The 26505-nt window shown below is 44.4% G+C and overlaps 1 protein-coding gene across 1 annotated transcript in view; it reads left to right on the top strand.

Moving 5' to 3' along the window:
- The window catches only part of Dtd1 (D-aminoacyl-tRNA deacylase 1), a 171726-nt gene that overhangs the window by 123566 nt on the left and 21655 nt on the right, over window positions 1-26505 (top strand). The window contains exon 5 of the mRNA XM_028893269.2: window positions 24857-25029. Within this exon, the coding sequence (XP_028749102.1) occupies window positions 24857-25009 (153 nt within the window). The 3' untranslated portion in view covers window positions 25010-25029. The remainder of the gene's footprint in view (window positions 1-24856; window positions 25030-26505) is intronic.

The raw sequence follows: 26505 nt of genomic DNA on the forward strand, positions 1-26505 counted from the left end.
GGCAGCAGGTCACACCTTTCCCTCCAGGAGTCGCATGCCGCCACTCTTTTTGGGCACCTGTGTGGCCAGCCTGTCCTTGCTGGGGAGGCCTGTGAGCACACCCCTCCAGTTTGCTTCTTAGCTTCTAAAGGAGGTGGTCACCTCTTGGGTAGGTGGGGCCTGCCTAACTCTTATCTAAAATGCTTTTAGAAAAGAGCTATCCCAGTCTCCTGAAGCAATCCAACTGGCCAGCATGCGATTTTATAACTGTCAGTTTAGAGGAAAGAGACGTTCATCTTCTGTGTTGAAACTGGTTTACAGTTGTCGAAGTTTCCTGCTTCTTAGTCATCTGGACTCTTCCCTCTGAAAACTCAGAGCCAGGCTAAATGCAGTTATCTAGAAACTTTAAACAGTTGCTGATGCATGTTGATTCAGAACCCCCTCTAAGGAGGGGTGCCGGTGGAAGCAGAGAAACTAACATGGCATTCTTTAAACTGCACAGGAAATGTGGTGGTTGATAATTACAGGATTAGTAATTAGACAGTAAAGGGGCTAAGAGGAAGTAGACAAAAGGTGACATTTGTCTGCAGTCAGCAAGTCATCTTTGTGAGCCTCCCAAGAAACAGCAGAGAAAAACAAATGGAAAGAACAACCGGGGATTCAGTTTAAGCCTTAGCTAGACTTTTCTTTTCTTATATAAATATTTTTATATTATTCATTGGCTTAGTGCATATGTGTGTGCGTGTGTGCATGCGTGCGAGTGTGTGTATGTGTGTGTGGGGGGGGGTCAGAGGACATCTTGTAAGAGCTGGTTCTCCTTCCATTATGTGGGATCCAAGGACTGAACTCAGGTCATCAAGTTTGGCAGCAAGTACCTTTACCTGCTGAGCTATCTTACTCAGCATTATTGTCTTCTATTTTGAGTTTATTAAAAACTATTCAGAGGGGAGGGGCATGCATAGACTGTGAGATGGCTTAGTTGGGAAAGTACCTGCCATGCAAACATACCAGAGGCATTATTACTTGTCTGTAACCCTAGTGCTTGGGAGATAGAAACATGTAAATCTCTAGAGATCTTTGGCTCGCTAGCCTAGCTAAACAATGAGCTCCAGGTTCAGTGAGAGACCCTGCCTCAAAAACTAAGGTGCATAGTGATCAGTAAAGATACCCAACCTCAACCTCTGGCCGTTCTGTACACACACACACACACACACACACACACACACACACACACACACACACCACTTAAAGCGATGGACTTAGAAACCTTGAGTAATAATATATTACTATAGGTAGTTATGATATGGAAAACTGGAAATCCATGGCTTTTAATTAGTGAGGTGAAGGAAATTGGAGAACTCTTCATATTCTTTAGCAAAATGTGCTGGGATCTACAATTATAGAGTGGTGGTGTCCCCTGGTGACACTGAGGGCTGGTATGGCATCTAGAGGCAGTCCCTTTCTTCCTTCCTTCCTTCCTTCCTTCCTTCCTTCCTTCCTTCCTTCCTTCCTTCCTTCCTTCCTTCCTTCCTTCTCTGTGTTAACAGTCTTAGCTGACCTGGAACTCACTATGTAGACCAGGCTGGCATTGAACTCACAGAGATCCACCTGCCTCTGCCTCCCAAGTGCTGGGATTAAAGGTGTGAGCCACCACGCCTGACTTACTTTTTTTTTTTTTTCAGTGTTTAGAACTGAACCCAGGACCTAGGTAAGCACTCTACCACTGGGCTCAGCCTTTGATTTTTTTGGGAACATGTTCTTATTAACTTCTGCCTCCAGAATGCTGTGCTTACAGGGAGAACTACCTCTTCGTTCTTCAAGTATACTGATTTCCATTTGTTCTTCTCATGTGCATGTGTGGTGTGCACATAGCTTTATGATGTCTGCATAAGTGAGAGGCCTGATGATGATGTGGGGATCTTCCTTCATCACTCTCCACCTAATTCTGGAGGAAAGGTCTCTCAGTTGAACCCAGAGTTTACTGATATGGCTGGTCTCACTAGCCACCTCACTCAGGCATCCCCATCTCTGCCTTCCAAGCTGGAATTACAGATGAACACCATGCTCACCCAGAGTTTACATAGCCTCTGAGCATCTTAACTCTGGTTCTCTTGCTGAGGCATCGCCCCAGCCCCAAGGATACTAATTTTCTAATGTTTAACTATCCTTGTAAATTTTTTTTGCCAAGTTTGGTGATGATATAACATCTTTTTGACAGATTTTGTTGATTTTTTATTGAGGATTTTTGTGTCTGTCTACATTTATGAATGGACTTGGCCTGCCATCCCCCTCTGCCAGTCACTATTTTGTAACTGAGTTAATATCCTCCTGTGGGTCGGGAGTATTTTTTATTCTTTTCTCTTCTCTTTTTCTTTGAAAGTCTACATCTGTATAGAATGAGCATTCCTTTAGTGTTGGCACAGTATACCCCAAACCATCTGGTCTGGTGGTCTTTTTATGGGAAGGTTTCAACCTCTTACTTTCAAAGCCATGTTTATTTGCTAATTTTAGTTTCCTAAATTTAGTTTTTCAAAGGACTGTGAAGGTATTTTAGAACACTGATGGAGTCATAAATGGGAAACTGTGGGGGATGGGCTGAGTAGTAGCAGCTCCAGTCCTGACCTCTGTTGTGCAAGGGCCACAGGCTGTCATGCCTGCAGATCAGGGGAGCTTAGGTGATGCCAGCCTTTTCAAGTGGCTCCCTACAGAGAATCAGAATACTCCATGAGGACCCTGGCATATTGTTTTCACCAACCCTCATTGTTAGCTGGAGATGTCAACAAGCCTGCTCAGGCTGTTCAGAGGGAATGCATCAAACTCTTTACCATTTACATGCACTTTTTCTCAGGGTCTAGCTGTAATCTCCTGCACTTGTCTCCCTTCGCACCAGCATGCATCTGTACACTCCAGCATGCATCTGTACATTCCAGCATGCATCTGTACGCTCCAGCATGCTTCTGTACGCTCCAGCATGCGTTTGTTCACTCCAGCATGTGCTGTAGTTGACACCCTGCCCACCTAGCAACTTGCATTGTCTGGAAACCCAGCATATGTAGGCCGCTTGGCTAGAGACCAGCGGGCAGGCAGAACCGGCAACACAGGGATAGCATGCACACAGCACACATACTCAAGCCTCTTTGTGTTTTAATTAAGTAAAGGGGTCTAAGGTGGTCATGGAGGGGAGATGGGAAAGATGTTATATTTACATTTATTAAGAAAGCACACTCTATTTGATAACTTCTTGAGTTTACATCTGGTTGGTGGGGATTTAAGTTTTATATTGGGTTCTTCTGATTTAGATAAAATGCTTTTCTTGTTGACTCATTCTCATTTGCATCAATTTTATGACTCAAGGCAAATGGTTCAGCTGTATTATTGGGGTCTCTGCTTGATCATTCTGGGCACACTCAGAAAGTTTCACTGTTGAGCAGAATAAGATATCACACTAGGTAGGTAGACTTGCTGAGGTTGCAAAGTACTCTTAAGGAATGACCTATCTCCTGGCAAGTTGGTGCAATTAAAAAAAAAAAAAAAAACATTGTTCAGACAGAGCAGATTCTGAGCATACTCCAATTTGTGCTAGGTTTCCTTGAACTCTGAAAATGCTATCTTACTATTTTGAGCTTCAAACATTAAGCAACAAACATCAAAATCAACATAGAACAGTTAGTTATCAACTTCCTTGTGGAAGGAATTGTATCACATTAGACCAAGGTTTCTGTACCTCACACCATTGCCGTGGTGGATCATATGATCTTTACTGTAGGAGGCAGTCCCATGCATTGTAGGATGTTTTTGTATCATCCTTGCCTTCCCCACTAGCTGCCAGTTGTTCCTCCCCACAGTGTGACAATCCAGAACATCTCCAGACATGGCCAGTGTCTAAATGGAATAGAAGAGAGAGGAGGTGCTGGGCCTTCTCCAGTGGACAGCCACTGTTTAGATACCTTGGTGCCCATGTGCATTTCTGGGCCTATTGATTACTAGTGACAGATACACATGCCCTCACCTACATTGCCCTTCTAAGACACTTATAAAGATAGAGTGTTTCAAGGGACTCTGTATCACCAAAGGTTTAATTTGTGGATTAGAGCTGTCGCCAGGTGATAACTGTATTTGCACAGCTCTGATGTTCAGAGCATAGTTTCCTTTTCCCACTGTCCCCTGGGTTTCACAACCCTGCTTAACCCTGTAGGTATACCATATAATAAATAGTATTTGGAAATTACTTAAAAGTAAGAGACTGTTAGAGGTGAATTATATGTCAGATTGCATGTGCTGCAGTTCCATTATAGAAGATAAAGGCATTTTAACCTTTTGATTCCTATACTTGACAGTTCTATGAGTTCAAATATTTGGCAATAGGTCCAAAAATAGTAAAAAGTAACTAAAATGATGAAAATTATTACTTTAATTTAAAAGATTTGTCTTTATTTTATGTGTATGAGTGTTTTCGTACACCACATGCATACAGAGCCTGTGGAGCCCAGAAGAGGGTGTCAGATCTTCTGGAACTAGAGTCACAGATAGTTGTTAGCTGTGATGGGTTGCTGGGAACTGAACTCAGGTCCTTTGTAAGAGCAGCAAGTACTCTTAATTATGAGGCTGTTAGTCTAGCCCTAGGTTTTTATTTTATTTTATTTTTGAGATAGGGTCTCACTATATAGCCTAGCATGGCATTGAGTTCAGTATGTAGCAAAGGCTGGCCTGAAACTCATATTTCTGCTGTTATTACTGGTATAACTGGTATAACCACACTTAGTTCTGTAAGGACATTTGTTTATCACAAAATTATATTCAAAGGTTGAGTTTCATCTGTACAGAGTCTTGTAATACTCTCAGGAGTCCAGATTCCTTCTGATTCTGGTTTACTTTTCTAAGTGTGTTGGCTTCTTTCATGGTTCCAGAATAACTGCCACATTTGTAAGTATTGTATGAAGACAGACAGTAGTGTCCAAAGGCAGAAAGAGAATGTTCCCATCTCGAGTCCCTCCTAAAGACTTTCTCAGAATCCCTCGCCAGTTACCTCTCCCGTGTGTTGTCTAGATCTCTATCCCATACAGTCTTTTGGCTCAGCCAGTATGTGGCAGGCAGACTGCAGAGGGAGCACCTGTTGGTTAAGACTGTGACCCTGGAAAGGCCTGTCTGTCAGGGGGTGCTGTGCTGTGCTGAGGTGCTATAGTGAAGAGAATCTGGGGTAGCCATGCACATGGGTGTCCCACCATGAGTACCAACAGTGGAGCACAGTGTCTAGAGTTTAAGGAGTTGAGCATACTGGACTCCTGTTCTAAGTAAGAGGAGTCGTCACCCTAGCCCAAATATCTTTTTACATTTTCTACTTTCGTAAGAGGTCTTGATTATAATTCTTAGCATCACACAGTGATGCAATGCCAATTTTAGCCACAGCACAAAGAACCCCACAAAGACTGGCGGCATGATGGGAAGTGATCACAACAGCTATCGCACTGGCAGTCATGAGTCCTTGTTGGCACATATTACAGTAGCTACTCCCTAAAGGACATATCAGGCCACCAGGGTTCAGAGTCCCCCATGATCCCAGTGGCTTGTGTTGATGATGAGAAGACCACTACAAGCAAGCCACCCAAAGCATATAGCAAAAGGAAGTGGGGGGAAACAGATGACTGTATGGATGCATGACTTCATACACCCAGTGAAACATTCAGATTATAGTAAACCTGGTCCAGGAATTGCCTAGAATCTTGTTAGCCATGTTAGCCTCTTGAGAAGAAGCCCAAGAGAAAGGGAGCAAGGCCTGCAGATGACTGTGGCTCTTGTTCCCTGTGCTCATGGTCAGATGTCTAGCTTAAACTTTCTGACTTTGTTCAGAGGGTTCCACCCAATAGATGCGAAACCCACTCTTAGTGGGAAGGGAAACATCCCCCCTCCCGTTCAGGAGGCCTGTAGATTTAAGTATTTGTGGAAAATATGTGGTGTGAATTTTAGAAATGACTGGTGTTTGTCATGAGATGTTCTTTTTCTGTAAGGAACTTGGGGACCCCCCCCAAAACTCTTGCCTGCTGTAGGTCCTCACTTGCCAAAGACAGGTGCAAAGTCTGCTTTTCATGGATGAGATAAAACATCAAGTTTCAAGTTTCACCTGAGGAATCTGCTCAGTCAGAAGATAGAGAACTCCAGCGTCCATGCAGACTGTAGTCATCAGAGAAGAAAACAGAGTGCAAAACTTGTATAAACTAGATTTTTGCATTTTTTAATGTGTCTTGAGAGAAGGAGATGATAGGTCTTTTGTCTTCAACTGTCTTAAATTTCTTGGCCAAAGACCTCAGTGTTACCATAATACTAGTTGGTTTTATTTTTATTTTATAAATTGGCTTATACTGAGTGATAATAAACTTTTGGAATTTAGTCTTTTTTCCCCTAGTAATACAGAGGTCAAGATTGCATTAGAAGAATCTTGAATTTGTATAAAAATGCTGCATACTATGTGAACATCATCTTACAACTCAGCCACAGTGTATATATCACGTCAGTGTAGAACGTGATCCAGGCTAGCATGGACACTCACTGTTCCAAATTCTTTTATCTGTCTTCAGATAACTTGAAAAGAGCAGTGCTATGTCCCCAGTTTGAATGGAAACATTTGAACATGTTTCGGTTTATGTCATTCCTGTGTAAGACTTCCAAAGACTCCATTGGCCGTTACCTTCCCCAGCAAGAGCAAGCTGGGTCTTGACCAAGAGACAGCCCATGCGTCCTGCTGTTCTGGCAGCAGGGGAATGGACCATGACAGATGTATCATTGTTGCTGACCCATAGGAAACAGTTCTGAAGCCACCTTCTTCTGCCTCTGGTCTGAGATCCAAGGTTCACATTTGTTTCTGTTGGATCCGGCTCTATCAGGTCTAATTCTGTTGGCTCTAAGTCTCCTGATATGACCTAGTAGAAGCCACTTTTAATGACACTTATTCTGTAAGATACCACTGTAGTCTCACTTTGGTCATGTCTCCAAGACGCTCCCTGGCTTAGCTCATCTCTAGAGCCCAACTCCAAGCCACCTATTTACAGTTCGCTGACATCTCTATTTGGTACATTGTCAGTATTACCTGACTTTACCTGCATTCCCATATAGTTGGTTCTAATTGGGCTGACAAAGTCGTGAAAGCTGTCACCAGCATTTCCTTTTTCCCACATCTCAGCCTGTGGTATTTTGTCCCTTAGAATTCAGACAGGCCTTCCCATGTGCTCAGAGGGTGATACCCAGAAGTGCCGAATACCTCACTCTTCCTACTGGTCCTGGTCTTTCCAGGAAGCCAACACAACGGTCAGTTCTAGACAACTGGCGCCTTGGGTGTGTGGCTCTTTCTCTCTGGATTGTTTTGCAGTGGGAGAGGAGATTGCTTTGTGCAGAGATGTTGGGCTGTCTGCAGGTTCACTTGTTCACTGTTCCCACAGGTTCAGAGGAGGATTAGAATTTATAGGTTGGAGTGGAAAGCCTCTGGCTTAGACATCCCTTGCATAACTGATTGAACCTGAAATTTAAACATTTATCTTGATGGCCTGACCTTCCCAGTGACAGCGGAGGCATTTTCTTCCCATGCTTTGTCAAGCTTGTTCTTCATCTATTTGTCCAGGAATGGTCCTGATCTTGATTTAATGACAGGGAATCATGTAATTTATTTGTTGACCTCTGAGCCCCATATTGACATTAATTCTCATCACAGACTCACACCGCACAAGTAATCTCACATCATAAATTTAGCCAAGGTGGAGGGGGTGCTTAGTTGCAGTGAAGGGTTTCTTTTGCCAGGTTCTCCATATAATTTGGCCAGTTTCTCAGTGTAAATGTCAGCTGTTGTCATCAAAATTTAATAGCCTTATGATGGACATGAAGAATCTAATAATCTCAGGGATGTTTCTGAGGGGAATTCTCCTTGTCATGAAGTTAGACTCAGTAGAAAGAGTCAATCCTTTGGCCAGTGGAGCTCAGTCTGGAAGTGGGGATACCATTCCTAACATTACCCTCTACCTTTGTCTGCTCTTTCTTAGGGGACAAAGGCCTGCCACATTGTCCCTTCCATCTTTTGTTAACTAGTTCCATATGTTGTCTTTTGCTCATTGTCCAGAGAAGAGAGTTGGGGACAAAGTGTCCTAAGATGTTAATTACTTTCAGGGGCCAAAAGGATCTATCAAAGGTTGGAAAGTACCTTTGCATTCCAAAGCCTGGGCTCTGGCTGTTTGGGAGCTTGTAAGGAATGTGTACCCATGCTGGACCATGAGGTCCGGAGATTTGAGCAGCGTGATAGTGTTACTTTCACAGACACATTGTGATCAGGTGGCAGATATAATCAGGACTCAGCCACTGTGCCTGTAGGCCTGTTCAGTCTGTGGATGGACACCAGGAATAGTGGCTGAGCTTTGGAGCTGCACGGCAGACTGTGGCGAAATTGTGCAGTGGCTCCCAGGAGGAGACCTTAGCCCAGCTGTGAGACAGGACTGGGATGTATGTGAGGCTGAGGCCTCAGTGCTGGGATCCCAGTCAGAAAGGAGGACTGCATGGTGGGGAGGGTGAGAGCTTGGAATTCCAGAGCATGAGACATAGGGTGAAGAGAGTTGAGAAGTCAACCTGGTTAGGTATTTGGGGCCAGATCATGGAAAATATTCTGTGACTCTGAGGAGCCATGGCTTGGCTCAAGGTTCTAAATGAGAAGGAGCATCACTTTGAATGCAACTATGCTGAGATACAGTTCTCCCTCCTGAAATGTGCTGTTCACTGGCTCATAGTCTTCAGGGTTGTATAATCGTCACCATATCCTCACCATCGTAAAACAAACCTGTCTTCAGCTCCTTCTTCCCCCACCCTCCTTAGCCCTAAGCAACTGATAACCTACTTTCTGTCTTTAGATGGCCCCAACCTGGCCATTTTATATAAATAGAATCATACATTATGTTGCCTTTTGTGACTGGCTTCTTTAGCTCAGAGAGAGATGTTTTTAGTGTTCATCCATGTTGTATCATGAATCAGTGATTTGGTTCTTTTTATTTCTAAATAATCCATTGTATGGACAGACCATACTTCATCTATCATTTCATCAGCTAATGGAATGGGTTGTTTCCCTTTTTCACTCGTTATGAATTGTGCTGGTAGGTGGTCACATTTACAGCCCACTGGGTCGGCATTCTGACTGCATCTCTGCAGGGTTGAGTACCAGGGTAGATTTGAAAGAGCCGTTTCTGTGAATGTTCTTTAAACTTCTTGAGGTGTGGAATCTTGGGTTTTGGCTAAAATCTCATGCGGAATCAGCTACTTATGGGGAGGGAGGGAATGCAAGAACTGCATGGTGAGACTGCTGCTGCTGGACTGCAGCTGGAATAGTGTCACTCAAGAGACAAGCCCCAGGCCAGAGACCCGGACAAGCAGTCCTGTGGAAGTCAGCGAAAGGGCAGAAGGTGATGTGGCTTCTGCCTGTGAATGCCAGAGAAGACCTTCCTGAGATGGGACAAGAATGGGGTTAGGAGTTGGCAGGCCTCATTTCTGGGTGGGGTGCAGGAAATCAAAGTAGAGTAAATAAATATACAGGCTGCCAGGTTGGTGGAGTGTGTTAGAAAAGACTATGATGATTTATATTGACTGTCAGTTTGACAGAATCATCTTGAAGAAAAATTTCTACTCACATCTGTGAGAGATTTTCTAGATTTAGGAAATGTGGATGGCACTAATCCTTGGGCCACAGTACAGGGTTCGTGTACAAAGGAGCGAGTTTGGTGAGCAGGAACATTTGTCTCTCTGCTTCCTGACTGTACACAGTGTGATCAGCTGCCTCCTGCTTCTCCACTACACCTCCCCAGTCAGGCTTGGCTGTACCCTGAAACTGTGAGCCAAGCTAAGTGCTCCCTCCCTGTCTTCCTCCCTTCCTCTCTCCTTCCTCCCTTCCTCTCTCCCTCCTCCCTCCTCTCCCTCCCTTCCTCCTTCTCTGTCTCCCTCTCCCCTTCTCTTCCTCTCTCCCTCCCTGTCTCCTTCCCTCCCTTCCTCCCTTCCTCCTCTCTCCTCCCTTCCTCTCCCTCCTCCCTTCCTCTCCCTCCTCCCTTCCTCCCTTCCCCTCTCTCTCCCTCCTTCCCTTTTCTTGTCAGGTATTTTGTAGCAGCACTGAGAGAAGTGACTAATATAAGGACCCACTGGAATGGGGGAGATGGAAGACAGTCATAAGGGTTGGCTTCTCATTGATAGTAACCACAAGATCTAGCTGGATAGCGGGACTTAGTTCCTTTCATCTTCCAGCAGTCTCACTCCAAAGATCCTGGATGCAGTCTTATTTAATACAGTGGTCCTGGTGTAGCTCTCTTTACACCAGGCCTTTGGCTCAGTGAGCTCACAGTTGCAAGTGCATAGGAATGCCCTGAGATTCTGATTGGAGGTCTGGGTAGATGGAGCCCAAGGGTCTTGTAGGCTAATAGGCACTAGGACCAGCTCTCCCTCCTAGAGGGCTGTTCTTAGTATCTCTGCTTTGGTGATGTCTAGATGTGCGAGGCTGTAAGTAGAGAAAAACAGCACAACCAAGGTGATGTGGGGACAGTGGTCATGTGGGGACAGTGGTCCGGCTTCTTAGGGCTCTGAGGAATTCCCAGCAGCTATGAGCAGAGCTGGTGTTAGGAACGCCCCTGCAGGCTCTCCTGGGTCTGTCCGGCAAGGTGAGTGTTTTGAGACGAGCATTATGTTTCTCCTCTAATTCCATCATGGGCAGATTTCCTCCAGGAGGCAATACTTCTTGACAGCCTCCCATTGCTCCAGTTGTGGCAATATCTTGGCATAGGAGTCACAGCTTCTGTTTATACCAAAGCCATGGTTGATGCTTTTGTGAACCTGTGTTCTCTCACAATGGTGGAACTCTCAAGAGGTCTATGGTGTTTTGTTAACATGTCCTTTTAGAAGTGAATGGTGAGAGCCAACATTAGATTTTTAGAAATTTTGCCTTCTACACTTCTGGTTTCATTGCAGTGTCTGCAGTTGGAGACCAAATAGGCTCAGAGTGACCTGAGGGCATTCAGTGAAATATGCAGAAGTGTCACCCTCATACTTCAGAGTGTTTAGTCTGAATAACACTGTTTTCTCTGGCAGGCTTGAGAATGGTGATGGATATAGATTTCACTCAAGTTACTTGCAGAAAGACTGGTTGTTGGGGAATATTATTTTAAGATGTGTTGATTTTGTTTATGTTGCATTTGTTTAACTCTGTAAAGCTGTGTTACTGTGCCTGTCTGAAACACCTGGTGGCAGGCAGAGAAAAGAAATAGGAGGAGAAATCTGGGAGGATAGGAAGGAGTAAGAGAACAAGGAGAGGAGGATTTTAGGGGCCAGTCACCAGCCACCCAGCTACACAGCAAGACACAGAGTATGAAATAATGAAAGAGATACAGAAATAGAGAAAGGTAAAATCCCAAAGGCAAAAGATAGATGGGATAATTTAAGTAAGTAAAGCTGGTTAGCAACAAGCCAAGCTAAGGTCGGACATTTATGATTAAGAATAAGCCTCCTTGTGTATTTATTTAGGAGCTGGGTGGTGAGCCCCCCCAAAAGAGCAAAAACAAACAACAACTGGTTAGTTTTTTTGAGCTGTTGGGCAAAAGAGGACTGAGAATGAAGTGGCCTCACTCATGTGTACAAACCGTGTGACTAAATGGAGCTGAGGTTTTTTTCTCCATCTAACAACTGGGGTGCCATCTTTATTTAGGACCCTCACTCCTTCTTCCCCTCACTGACCCGCCATCTGCCCTGCATTTCAAAACCCTGCTTCTCTCTTCTGTCTGAGGGGCCCCTGGAGCACACTAAGCCCTAGCAAGGGTGTGTGGTTTTCCTGATAGGCCCCGTTCCCTGCCACTGCTCTCACATTGTCTACGCTCAGCTCTGTTCTCTCAGGTTTCCATGTCTTCCACTACCAGACAGTCACTCAGAATGACTTTATGCTGTTTCCAAATATATGCTTTTAAAACACAATGAAGACACAAGAGGAGGCCTCATTTGATACTCTAGCCACTATTGTCTATAGCAATGCCTCAAATGGCACACCCCCCTGTACAGAATGTCTCATTATTTGTGAAAGAATTCTCCCTTTATGGATATTTAGATCACTCTAAAGATTTTCCTAGTGTGAAAAAGGAAAGTACAGTGAACATCCTTTTTTTTTTACACATGTCTTTGTACTTGGTAGTCAGGTGTTTCCACAAGATAAATCCTGAGGGATGAAATTACAGAGTCCTGATGTGTGTGCATGTGTTTAGATGTGCAAATGCTTACATGTATGTGTGCTTAGACGTGCATCTGCTTAGGACTTTGAAGTCCATTGCAGATTGTGCTTTCTAGTTTTACAATCCTCATCACCAACATGAAAGATCTTTTCCTTAAATCCTCACAAAGGCTCAAGGGTCTATTTGTTTAACTCTTGTCAGTTTGTTGAATCATAAGTTATAGTTCACTTATATTTGCATCATTAGTTGCTAGTGAAATTGAACTTTTTTTGTGGAGGGAGCTTATTAGGCATGTGAATTTCTTCACATTTTAAAAATTGCTTTTGGAACTGGATTTTTAGATTCAGAGAAGCTTGTGTTTGTGTTTGAATTATATATTTTCTCATTTAAGAATTAGTTTTTAAATTTGCATAACTCATTTTGCTGGTTATACTACTTAGCATAATTTTCCTTAGAGGCTGGATTTCTTTTGTGAGTAATTTATTCTTTAGCTTTTTAAGTGTAGAGGTGGACATAATAGTTTGTGAATGCTTGCATGTTTAGGAATAGTCTCAGTTGACACAGAGCATTTGGGCCATCATCTTTGATGTTTAAACCCTGGAGACATTGTCGTGGTGGTTGGTTGTTGTTTGTTCCATCCTTCTTTCCATTTGGCCGCTTGTCTGTCCCCACACAGTCATTCTGTCATCTGTTCAACGGTAGTTGGTCAGGGGTCTGCCAGGACCAGACTGCTGGCTGTTGCGGTGGGAGGAGAGGGGCGCCCTCGTCACACCTCCTTTCATTTTTGTGTAGACTTGAGCAGTAGGAGGGCCTTCCATGATGTCCTTTCCTTTTTCTGCATCTGCCCAGATCCCTCTCCCTACAACTCCCACTCTGCAGATAGCTGGACTCCTGTGTTGAATTTCCATGTTCTGTTCTTTTTATTTAGTGTCTTTTCCATGACTGTCAGAAGAACTTTATGAACTGTGTTTCTCAGTCACTGATGTTCTTTTCCTTATTGCTGGATTTAATGGCTATATTGCTTTATGTATTTTCTGTATTAAATCAATTTGCAAGGGTTTACTAATTATGCACATAGTTAAAATAATACCATATCTGAAGGTGTATATTGAAAAATAATCTATGCTGGTTCCTCCCTGTCCTTCTCCCAAGCAGCAATCTTTAGCATATGTCAAGGTATTTCAGAACTTTCTTCTCTATTCTACACTAATGGGTCTTCACTAATTTTGATAGTTTTTCAGGCTATTACAGAGGACGACTAGGCTCTCCTGTCTTCTGTGCTAACCTCTTACTAGTTTTCACTGAAGCAGTCCGCAGCGTCTGTCTGCATTGTGTCGGCTCAGGGACCGGAAACCACAACAAAGCCAGGTTGGACCCTGTGGGTTTTGTTGTCACTGCTCTGCTTGGACATGAGTCTGCAGACATGTTTGCTTGTCTTTCTTTTCTTCCTACAGTCTTGTTGAGGGCATTTCACTTACCCCTCTCTGAGCTTCTGTCCTTCTCTCTGCCCCCCCCCCAGAAGCCTGCATTCTGTATCTCTCTCTAGCTCCATTGTGCCCAAGATAGGCTTTTGGCTGTGAGGGTTCTCCTTGTTTGCCCTTGGCCTCAACTTCTTCCTCAGGTCATGCCCACCGCTTTTCTGGATCCTGTGTCTTCCCCTTTCTGTTTATACTTATCCTGTGCAACAATTCTTCATTGTTCCAGATCTGCTCTCTTGGCATTTATACAATGTATAGACCAAGTGGGAGAGAGACCCCCCTTTTTCCTTAAGATTGTTGTAATTAAAGAAACATTTTGAATCATTTAAAGAAAATTATTTGCTTAAAATGCTCATGAAGTGTTTTCTGTTACCAATTACACATTGGAAAACCGAACTGAAATTGTTCAAGTGTCTCTTTAAACTTTACCGGTGTTCATGATTTTAAACCAGGCCTGTGCCAAGTATGCCATAGATGTTGACTCAAGCCAAAAGTACACGGTGACTATAAGTGCTTATGATTATATAGTTGCTTATATTATTTTGTGGTCAATTGTCTATGTCCTGAAAAATGATAGGTCCATAAGAAGATGGAACAGTGGATGGAGGTGGTCTCTGCCTGCTCTCATCCATAAATGGAAAGGAAGTGGCTACTTCTGTCTCATAACTCTGCTCATTCTGGATGAACTGTATGATCATCCCCTACTGAGAGAAAACCCCAAGCCACAGGTGTAGGGAGAAGGTGGCTTTGACACTAGCAAGGTAGAAAATGCCATCAACACCTTGTTTCCAGTAGGTTTGGGGAGTCCATACACAGTAATAAAGTCTTCACCACTAGTGTGTATAGTTTGCCATTTATGTGGATAACCAACCTGCAGAGAAGGTTGCATGTATAGTAAAACTGCCACAGGATTATACTCCAAATCACTCAGTAATCCCTTTGGTTTGTAACACTTTCCAGTGCCTTGTAAGAGAAAGGCAGTGACCCAAAATAGCCACATGGTTCTCCAATGTTGAGACACATGAAGAAGCATCAGATTTCAGTTGATAGATGGCCAGCTGACAGACAGGTTATGCCTAATGAGTGATCACATTAACACGGATTTATTACAAAGCACTTAGAATACCTGTGGTCAGGTTCCCCAGAGTGAAAGTACTTAGGGACAGGTAGTTTTTATTTAGGAAGTTGCCTCAGGATGTATATGAAGAATAGAAAGGGAGCCAGGAAGGAGAGCCTGAGAAGGTACATACAGGGGATCCAGCAGGTTACACCTCACAGTTGGTCCTTTTAAGAGTGTTAGTGGCCTGACCCTCTGTGGCTGGCCAGAAGGACCTTCATCAAAAGGGACTGGAGATAAGCAGCCAAAACTCTGAAGAGTAGCTGTTCAGAGGAGCTGCAGGCGGCCTCTGGGCTGGGGACCTGGGGACCCTGACATTTAAAGGTAGCTGTTCAGAGGAGCTGCAGGCGGCCTCTGGGCTGGGGACATGGGGACTCTGACAGCATGAGCTGCAGCTGCAGGGAGTTCACTTAGGACCTCAGGGCTGACTGAACTTTCCACATCTCGCTGTAGCCTAAAACAAGTGGCCGCTGAGATGGGAAGACTGGAGCGGATCCAGCGATAGCCTGTGAAGCCAAGGCCAGGGGACTGAGCTAAGTAAGAACAAGAGGAAGGCACCACACCCTCTCAGCTTTGCATGCTGACACAACAGGGAATTAGAAAATAAAATTAGCTTGCACGATTTCAGATGGGGACAGATGCTTTTTTACTTGATTTTTTTTTAAATTCCCACAAAAACCTCAAGCGGAGTTAATAATGTATGAAAATTAGGTACCATGTGTGCTCTTTACTTCGTAATGTTTTTATTAAGCAGCTAGTTGATTTAAAAATAACAGAACACGGCAGTTGACACAATGGCAGACTCTGGTGTGTATGGAAACATCCTCTTAAATGTTCCGTCAGGTTTTCCATTACATAAGAATATTTTTAAAGATGTCTTCCAAATTATCACATAAGATAAAATTATATCAAGCTGCAGTTTGATAAAATAAATTGTTCAACTATAAATTCCAGTTCTGTTTTTAAATAATGGCTTTGTCAGTTACAGGTTACACATGGGAATATGTTTCTGCAGACCTTGTCAATGCTTGGTAGATAGAGATGTGCATCTTTTCAGTGTTTTGCTGGTCATTTCCCAATTAGACCCTCCCTCCCTCCTTTCTTCCCCCATCCCTTTGTCACCTGGCCTTTGAGAAGAAGGATAAGACAGAAGAAAGAGGAGAGGTTTTGGACCCATAGACTTTCCAACAGTTCAAGAGATGCCTCAGTTCTGAAAGCAGAAATGAATGTGTGTGACGTTGACCTGTAGCCATTGGACTAGCTGGTGAACATTCCTTCCCCAGAGTTTGAGTGCAGGTTTCTTTTTGTTTTATTCTTTAAGAATTTCACACATGTATGAACTATGATCATATACACCCCCATTCACCATTTCCAGTTCTTCCATGTCCTCTAACACCCCCTCTCCTAACTTCATGTCATGGTTGTTACTATGTCTTCCTCTTCCTTCATACACACAGTGCTGTCCATATGTGTGTGGTGCCATCCACCAAGCACTGGAAACCTACGTGGGGCCTTCTCTGAGAAGAACGATTTGCCTTCTTCTGGCAGTTACTAATTGCCAATAGCTCTTGATTGCAGGTTCCTGTCATTCCCTCAATGATCTACTCCTGAGGACACCATGCACTATCTCAGAGGACAATGTTCCCCTGGTCCTATCCCAGTATTGTTTGGGCCTTATTGACCCATGTGGCACTGGTAGAAAGGTGATGTCCACACCTATCTGGCAGAGGAGATAACATGATCAAGAAAGGTGCTGTGCAGAAGTTTCTGTGGTCTAAGAGCAAACAGAAACAGAGTGAAGTTTAGTAATGTAGACTGCAAAGCTCCTGATTTAACTTTTCTCTGCTCTCCAATGGGCTTTACTTATGTGTTGCCTTGGAATAGTGAAGTATTCAATAAAACAAACAAGTAAGGACAGCATCTGCTTATCTCTAGGGTGAGAGGAGGATCCTGTGTAGCTGAGACGACTTGAGTCCTGGTTTGTTCACTGGTATTCTTTATTCATGGACACTTAGGAGATGGCATTGTGGAGATAAAATTCTGAAGCTGCTGAGATGAGTTACTAGGATGATGTGTTAGGCATTCTGTCCTCTTGCCTGTAACTTGTACCTGTCTCAGAAGACCTGGTTGGGCGTGTCCTTCCTCCCAGTGTCCCGTGACTGCCAGTGTTGACATCAGCTGAGTCACAGGCCTGTGCTAGCAACTTGGAGGAGTAATGCTTTGTGCGCGTGTGGGGGTGGGCACATTTGAGCTGTATGATTTGCACAGTAAGATGTTTTTGGAATCTCTGTAAGGGGTTGGAGCAGAACTTTCCCATCTACACCAGGGTCTATAAAAACCACAGAACTGACTTCATGGGGCTTAAGTTTTTCTTTGTTATTTTCTTCTTTCTCTAATTAGGTTTTGCTCATATGCAGGACAGAACAGTCTGGCAGGAAACAACTGGCATTAAAATAACTCAAAGACAGGACTGTACCTCACATTAGCCTAGCAAGAATGGGAATGGGATTTGCTGCTCCAGGCCCTGGCAGTCTCAATAAATCCCGGCATAGGTAAGCATTTGCTCCAAAGAGAAGATGGGTCAGATGGAGGCTTGGCCGGCAGTCCTGAAACCTGGCTCCTGCCCAGCCTGCCCAGCCTGGACAGGCTTTGGGCAAGCTCTCTCTTCACTGACCTCATTGTGCTCAGAAACAATCTGGGAGCAATAATGTCTGCTCTTGAGTTCTCAGAATCCTAAAGGGGAACAGTTGACTGTCAGGATCTAAGGGTCGCTTGTTTCCCCAGGTTGAAGATGGATGGAGTTTAGGGAACTGAAGTAGAATTTCACCGTATGTGCATTGGGCCTTGGAGGACAGAGGCTCTCTTTTTTGTAAGTTATAGATTCCAATAAGAGAAAGGATATGACCAGATTTGGGGTTTGTGAGTCATATCACAAAAGTGTGCTGTAGCTCATCTATAGCCTCGCTGAGTTTTCACTGTTGATGTCCCTAATCATGTTGAAAGCATGTGTAAGGTACCCTTCCCATCTCGTTCTGATTATGATCCTTCCATCAAGTGAGAAAGAGTACCTGTCTGTTCTGAAATAAGCCACAAAGAAGCCAGTTCTTGGGGATCCCTGCAGTGATGAGTGTGGCGCTTTAGTCTGGTGGGTTGTCACCAGGGAGGCAAGTGGGGTAGGGGACAACACACCCAACCCTTCCTGCTGACTCCTCTCGAACCCTTCCAACCTGTTTGGTGTAGCTAGCTGCAGGTCATTTGAATGTGCCATTCCCTAGAGAGAATGGAATCTTCAAGATTATAGGGTCTGACCGAGCATGAAGGACTAGGACTCAAATCCTCTGGTTATTAATGGAGACAGCCCTCATTATTAGCACCACACAAGCAGGAGTCACCTTTCATTTCATAGTTTCTGTCACCGTGGCACTGTATGTCTTCAGCATAAAGAGATAAAGATGCCCCGAGTCATGGTGTATGTGTGTGAAAGAACAGCGTATTGGTAATAGTTCCCTGGTGCTTTGAGCATCCAGTGCCCTGGGCACGTCATTTATGGGGAAGCACTGGGCATCAAAGGCCTGCATAACTGGTTTTCTCTTGCCAGTGAAGTGCTGCCATCATTAGCGACAGATACCCCAACCCTGAAGGCAGGTCCCCTCATCTGTACAGTGCCGCTCATCTATCTGCAGCTGGCTGAGTTCCTCTTTTCCTCGTCATGGTTCCTGTAGATGAAGGGTTCTATAACCACTCTGCTAAGAACCAGGAGCCTAACCTTCCTTCCCTCCATGGCTATTGCCTGGCCTGCTCTTCCAAACAGCATTGGCCTGTTCATTTCATATTTCTGTATCTGGCATGTTGTATGTGCCACAGAGCAACGACATATCCCTACCATTGTTTTAATGAATAGGGCACCCTGGCTGCCACTCAGTCTTGGTGCCTTATCTGCTCTGTTCAAGAGCTTTGGGATGAGTCCACCAGTAGAGTTTTGACGTCCTTCACTCCTGGAAGATGCTCCTGCCTGAGGGGCACTGCAGCCCCAACTCATCCCTCACTCCTCCACTTTGCTGGCTTGCTTCACCTTTACTGGGACTGGACCCGGGTTTCCAGGCTTTCCTGGTGTGGCTCCTTTGGCTTGTCTTCCTGCATATCATTTTCCACTCAGGCTCTGCACTGCCTTCTGCTTTCTACCATCGTAGGCCTGACCATGAGCCACATGTTCTGGGCAAATGGGAAGGCTCTGGGGGAACTGCATTTAGGTGGGCTTATGATGGATCCACATACACACGTCAAGTGTTTAGAACAGAGACTGGCTTCGGCACTTCAGTGGGGTTACCAACCATTTTTCTGGTGGACAGGAAGCCCCAAAGATGCAAGTGATATGCTACTCTCTGCTGTGACCCTGACCCCAGACTAGAGTGAGGAATATAATTTGTGTTCAGGGAATATCTGTTAAATGAAGTTAATATGTTGAGGGAGAAAGGTTATGTGGCTCCCTGGACAGAAGGTGGGGTTTAATGTCTAGAGCAGTGGTTCTCAACCCGTGGGTCAGATATCCTGGATATCAGATATTTACATTAGGATTCATAACAGTAGCAAAATTACAGCTATAAAGTAGCAATGAAATAATTTCATGGTTGGGGTCACCATAACATGAGGAACTGTATCCAAGGGTCTCCGCATTAGGAAGGTTGAGAACCACAGGTCTAGAGGCCTCAGGATTTCCCATGCTGCCAAACTGAAAGAAAGCCCATAGCCTTGCTGGTTTGCTCTCGGCTGCAAGTGTCCCAAACGACACTGGTTTTTAACAGTAAGCGGCACAATTGCTGTCCCTAACAGAAGCTCACCAGAGGCTTCTGTGTACCCCAGGAGTCCTTCCTCATCTCTAGCACTGTGCAGTGCCAGGGCTCCCATGTGGCCAAGGTCAGGAAAGAAGGAAGGTGGTGTCACCTCACTCCTGTGTGTCTCAGTGAGGGAAACCCTTCTTTGACACCCCTGCAGCTCCCACACGTCACACACCACACGCCATAAGGTCAGGTGCTATTCCCCTTGAAGCGGGAATCAGCTTGTGCAGCAGGGAGGGGCTGGGGGTGACCAGTGTGGTGCTGACAGTGGCTTCTCCATGGATTGTCCACAGAGAGGATGGTGACAAATTGTTTAGGCATCTGAAGAGTTAGCAAAATCATATGGTAGCAAAGTGGGGTCCTAGCAGGTGATATTAGCATGACATTTGTTCAGACATATATATAAAAAAAAATGCACACCCTTGGGTAGGGCTTGCCCTCTGAGTGATAGCCCCGTCTCCACCATGTTCTTTATATTTAGTTCTGTGCTCCCTGTGTACCTGATGGATGCTTCAAGGTGTTCCAGTTTGCAGGCTTGGCTACAGGGCACGTAGATCCTATGTTCCTGTAATCTTAGAGAATGCTCTTGGAGCTTGGGGATGTTCATGACAAAGAAAGTCCTTCTCTTAGAGCCCCTGGAGGGCTCTTGGGCCCAGAGCTGCCTTTGGAAGGTTGGATTTGTCTCCAAGGCTCTAAAGTCAGTCCTTGGGACAAAGTCTCCTTCACAATGTGGACATCTTTTCAGTGCACTAAACAAGCAGAGAGGAGAGAAGCTGAGAAGCGTGCAGTATCCGCACTCTGGATGCTGTGCTCACAGACCCCCAGTGCTGGTCTTCTCTTTGACACAGATGTCCTGTTAATTTGAAAGCCACTTTCTATAGGAGCCCATGCACAGTACCATGCTTTTCTTTCTCTTTCTTCCTTTTCTCATTAGTTCCTAGGAGGGAAGTAGGGGAGTGAAGAGGGAAAGAAAAATGGGAAGATCCATCTGCTTGAAAGAAGAAAGGGAGGGAAAGAAGGAGGGTGGGAAGGAGAGGGAAGAGAGAAAAGGAAAGGAAAACAGCCCATCTGCTTCTTTGCCCTGAGATATAAATTCCACCTCCTGGATGCGTTGGACCCAGTTTTCCGAGAAAAGGCTTAAATTTATTAATTTGGTTCACAGTGTTCTCACAGGAAACTTTATTTGGTGGCCTGGAGCCATGTGGGATTGGGTTATTTTAAGATAAGTAATGTAAGAGAATCAGCATTGCATGCTTGGCAGAAACATGGCCGTGCCTATTGCTTAGAGAATTATCACATGTGATTTAAAAGCTTGGCTCATTGTGGTGGGGGGACGACAGGGGTAAGGTGAAGTTCACATCTGTGTCTCCTCATTTGTGCGCTGTGGGACAATGCCTTTGTATCAGAGATGCATCTGATGGGTGCTGCTTGGAGCTGTGATGCCCCAGAGCAGCCCCTGTCCCTGGGATCATGCCTCTCTGTTAGGACCTGTTACAAAGAGCGGGAAGCAAAAGGCACAGCGAGACTCGCATGAGGTCTGACAATAAGCTGGTACCTGTAATATTCATTTTGGCACCTATAATATTCACATTTCCTGTGTGTTACCTCTAAAAAGGAGAAATAAAACTGAGAAGGGCCTCTTACCATCTGAAACAAATATCATACTTTCAACACTTGTCTTAGATCACATCTGGGATTATCCACTTATGTGGGTATCTACCTATACCTATTGAATACAGGAGTGTATATACACCAAAAGGCAGCTTAGCATAGTGCGCTGCAGAACACTGACTCCCAAATTTTTAGGTTTTATGAACCAGAAATACAGAAAATAAAAGAAATTGGGGAATCCAGCATGTACTATCAACTTATGTTTAACAAACAATAATAATATGATGATGATGATTATTATAATGTATTATTATATGATTATGGTTATTATTTGGCTTTTTTTGAGACACGGTTTTTATGTGTTGCCCTGGTCATCCTGGAACTCTCTCTGTAGATCAGGCTGGTTTTGAACTCAGAGATCTGTGCTCCTCTGCCTCCGAAGTGCTGGGATTAAAGGCATATACCACCACCGCCTGACATACCAAAATTATTTTTAATTAAACATTATTTTATGGGTATAGGTGTTTTGCCTGAATGTATCTCTGTATGCCTGGTGCCCCCAGAGGCCAGAAGAGGTTGTGGGGTGCCTGGTAGTGGAGCTTCCATGTGGGTGCTGGGAACGGAACAGGGTCTTTTACAAGATCAATTAGTGCTGTTAACTACTGAGCCATTTCTCCAGCTCCTGAAATTATTGTAAAATTTTAGCAAAATACACATATAATTTGCTATCTTAACTATTTTTTAGTGTATATTTCTGTACCACCAGGTATATTTACAAGCTAAGATGATTTTTTTTAAAAGAAAAGAGTAAGAGAGACTCATGCCTGACCTCCTGGTGTCAAAAAAGAAAGAGATTTTCAACACCAAGAGAGAAATGAAACACATTCTTAGTGTAAAAAGCCCTTCCTCGTCTGTGGCAACATGTATAAAGAAAATATGGAGCATAATGCTGCAGTGAAATGCAGCAAACGTTCATGCTGCCACTTCCTTAAGTTGAAAAATGCTAAGATGGTGTCACCTTGTCTTTTGGTTGTTCCTGTTTAAAGGGCTGGAACACGAGCTGTTTGTTACCAGGCCATGGTCAGACAGTGAGCGTCTGCAGCATGAAGTCAGCCACACACCTAGAACCCGGTGGAGGAGGCGTCCTTTCACTGGCTGGCTGTCGATGAAGGAAGCTCTGTGCTGACACACACTCTGCCATCTGTGCTCCAACTGTCCTGTGCAAATAGCTCATGGCCTGGCCCTAGTCAGAAGCCAAACTCTAGGTCTGGTTTTGTTCTTAAAAAAGTGAAAGTTGACAGTTATAGTTGAAGCCTGTGTCTCTTCATTCCACTATGTTTCCCTCTCCTCTCCACTGCACTGGAGCTAGAGTCTGCCTTCCCACCCATTTTCGTGAACTTACCACAGTATATAGTGGGTAAATTCATCACAGTGTGTAGTGTGAGCTCATCATGGCCTGCAGTGTGCGAGCTCATCACAGCTTGCAATGTGTGAGCTCATCACAGCGTGCAGTGTGTGACCTAATCATGGTGTGTAGTGCATGAACTCATCATGTAGTATAAGAGCTCATCATGGTGTGTAGTTCTGTCTCTAAAACTTTATTTTTGCACAACATGATTTTAAAGTCTCTTCTATTTTTATACTTGCAAATTTGTCCTACAGTATTACTTCTTGTGACTTTAGCATGTTGTATTTATCTGTCTTAATAATGGGTATTTGCATTGTTTCTAGGTTGTTTTTTTTTTTTTTTGACTATGATAACACTACACATTCTTACAAGCCTTCCTGTGTACATGGGGTGGAATCTTTTATTTTTTTTTTGAGAATTTCATGTATTTTATCATATTCATGCTCTTCCCCAAACCCTCCCAGATCCACCCCCATCTTCCTGCCCACCCAACTTTGTGCTGTTCTCTCTTTCTCAAAACCATTGTTCAGCTGGGTGCTAGTGGCTTTAATCCCAGTACTCGGGAGGCAGAGGCAGGTGGATCTCTGAGTTTGAGGCCAGCCTGATCTATAGAAGGAGTTCCAGGATGGCCAGGGCTACACAGAGAAACCCTGTCTCAAAAACAAAACAAGACAAAACAACAAACAAACAAACAAACAAAATCTCAACCAACCAAAGCAAAACAAAACCACTGATTGATCCAGTTTGTCTCTACAAATGCTCTTGGGTGTAGGGTCTGCCCTGGAGAGTGGTTGACCTATTAAGGCTCATGCCCTTAAAGAAAATGAACTTTTCCTATCATAGCCAATAGCTCCTCAGCAAGGGGTGAGACATCATGTGCCCCTCCTACTGTTCCATGCTGGGATTTTGTCTGGCTTGAGGTGACACAGGTCTTGTACATGCTGACACAACCACTTGGTTTATATGCCCACCTTCCCTGTTGTGTCTGGAAACATCATTTCCTTGTAGTTATCCACCACCTCTGGTTCTTACAATCTTTCAGGGGTGGAATCTTGTAAGGGAAGTTCCCTGGATTAATGATGCAATTCAGCACAAAATCTAATTAGCATCTCAACAAGTCTGGTTATTTGCTATAACTTTTCAGGTTAATGGAAATTGGGAAGGATAATACTGTAAGCCAATCATCAATAAATTCGGTTTCTTGGATCAGATTGAAAGCTACTGATTGTTCATCAGTATAAGGTTGAGTTCAAAGTCTGTATATAAAAGAAGTAGTGCTCTGGAAGGCTGTTTGCAGTGATTGCATCTTTGGACATGGGCAGAGGCCAGCTGGGAGAGGCTAGCTCTTCATTGAATTTCTTTCCATGTGATGGAGAAAATGCCTGCAGAGTTGGTCTGGGAAGCAGATGGAGCTGGGTGTTTCTGTCTCTCAGGGTTTGGTACAGATGCCTTTCTTGGTCCAAGAAAATCTCGTGAACCAAAACTTGGCTAGTATTCTCTACAAGCCTTTTTTGGAGTGGCTGTACTGTTGCTCAGAGTGTGAGATGACCTAAGTTTCTTCTGTCTAGTCTGTGGTTACTTTGAAACTGTTGAGGAGATATCAAGGGAAGAGATGGGTCCAGGTCACATCAGATCATGTGTCCCACCCCGAAAGTTGGAGGATGCTCCAGTGGCTGGTGGCCCATCTGTGACTACTATTAGCATAGCAGGAGCACATGGCTTGGATGAGTCAGGCTTCAGGCTCAAGAACATAGCCGAGACAGTGTATTTTATTCCACAGTCTTCTTTGTTACCTTCAGCAAACAGTGGAATGCTTTGAACACTCTTTAAAAAATACTAAATGGGAAGGCAATGGTGAGAAAAGCTCCAATGCCATCAAAGAAAATGGTAACAAGTGGGGGAAAAAAAAGCCTTTGTCATTTAAGGAGTTCTTCTGAGCTGGTGTAGAAGCCTGGTACATGGCTATCTTCACATCCCCCATGCTGGGCGATGAGAAGTCAGAGTGGCATTAGGCAGGAGGCAGGTAGAGAATCTGTGCTAAGGATTCAGGTGCTGTTTGATCAGTGTTGTTCATAGTTGGATCTGTGAGCAATTGGGATAAACCAGGCATCAGGCAGGAGCATTGCCTGTGCGTTCCATATGGGAAGTTCTCATGCATTGGCTACCTAGTCACATCTTCACCACTTCAAAATGTTTTCTTTTTTAATCAGCTGTCAAAGCTGGAGAAGCAGCAGCAGAGAAAAGAAAAGACCAGAGCCAAGGGGCCTTCCGAGTCAAGCAAAGAACGAAATGTACCCCGAAAAGAGGACCGCAGCGCCAGCAGCGGGGCAGAGGGCGATGTGTCTTCGGAGCGGGAGCCATAGATGCAGGAGCAGGAGCTCAGGTAGGAGGTTTCCACCTGCACAGCTTTGTTCCCCACATTGTAGGGGAACAGAAATGAATTAAGGTGAGATGGCTGCTAAGGTAGCATCCATCTTTGAACATTCATTCCTGGCATTCTTGAGTGCGCTACTTTGCAGCTCGGTGTGAAGGTCACTGCTGTAAGATTGTGTTGTAGCCATCAAAATGTGTACAGCCGGCTACATGCAGGCTGAGGGATGCACCCAGTGGATGGTGTGTGTCCCTCCTGCATAGTTTGTGCCAGCCACACTGCCTGGGCCTGACTGGCATCTGTGTGCTCTCCTGTCAGGCCACACCTCTGTCTTACCCTCCCACCCTGTCCACCATTGCTACTCTTACTCTCGGCAAGTCCAGTGGTCAGTGTCCTCTGAAGTAGTCTTTTCTCACCATTGCCTGGTTTGTATTTTACTATCATTCCTTTCATATTGCATGACATTGTCATTTGTTTATTTATTATATCAAGAGAGTGTCTTGCTATGTACTATTGATTGGCTTCAAACTCAGCTCTGCAGCTTGGGCTGTTTTCATCCTCACAGCATTATTTCTGCCTCTGTCCCCCAAGCACTGAGGCTCCAGGGATGTACTGTCATGCCCATTGGATGTTCTTCACTATTTCCATGCCCAAGGCTGTGTTGACTTGACTGTAGCATTAAGTTTATCTTCCAGAGGCCCCAGTGGCCTCTGTCTCAGTTTCCTCGTCAGATATACTGTCAAATTCCCTTACTGAATGGACACTGGACCAAATATTGGAATACAGATGTGAAGGATCTATGGCCTGTCTTTACAAAGTTCACACATTCAAGAAGAAAATAGAAACAGTTGTGTCACAGCAAAGTGCAGTATGGCATGGACAGAGCAGAGTGTGGGGTAGAAAGGACTCTAGAAGTTGACTTTGAAGGACACATGGAACTGGGGAGGTGAAAGATAAGAGCAGGAATAGCCACCAAGGCAAGAGGGAGAAGTATGTGTTAGTTTTGGTCACTATAACTAATGGAAACATCTGCTTTTGGAAAGACTTGTTTTAGCTCACAGTTGTGGAAGTTTCAGCCAATGATTTCTTGACCCTGTTGATTTTTGAGCATTTGGCAAGGCCATATATAGTGGTAGGCACATATGGTGATGCAAGCTGTTCACCTCATGGCCAGGAAGCACAAAGAGGAGAGAGGGGAGGAAGAGAAGGCTGGGATTCCATGGTCTTCTTTAGAAGCACACCTGGAACAACCTGAAGACTTCTACCAGCCCCCATGTTTGAAAAATTCCACTGCCTCCCAGTAGTGCCATGGTGCAGACAGACCATGCCCTGACTATGTGAGCCTTTAGAGGACACTCCAGATCCAAAATACAGCAAGATGCCAGCATTGTTTTGTTGGTGGAGTGGAAATGACAAAATAGAGAGCTTTGTAAAAGAGGAAGTGAGGATTAACTGAAGGGTTGGGTACCAGTGGGGAGAGCATAGAGC

The sequence above is a fragment of the Peromyscus leucopus genome, chromosome 4 (assembly GCF_004664715.2).
Source record: "Peromyscus leucopus breed LL Stock chromosome 4, UCI_PerLeu_2.1, whole genome shotgun sequence".
In the NCBI taxonomy this organism is placed as follows: domain Eukaryota; kingdom Metazoa; phylum Chordata; class Mammalia; order Rodentia; family Cricetidae; genus Peromyscus; species Peromyscus leucopus.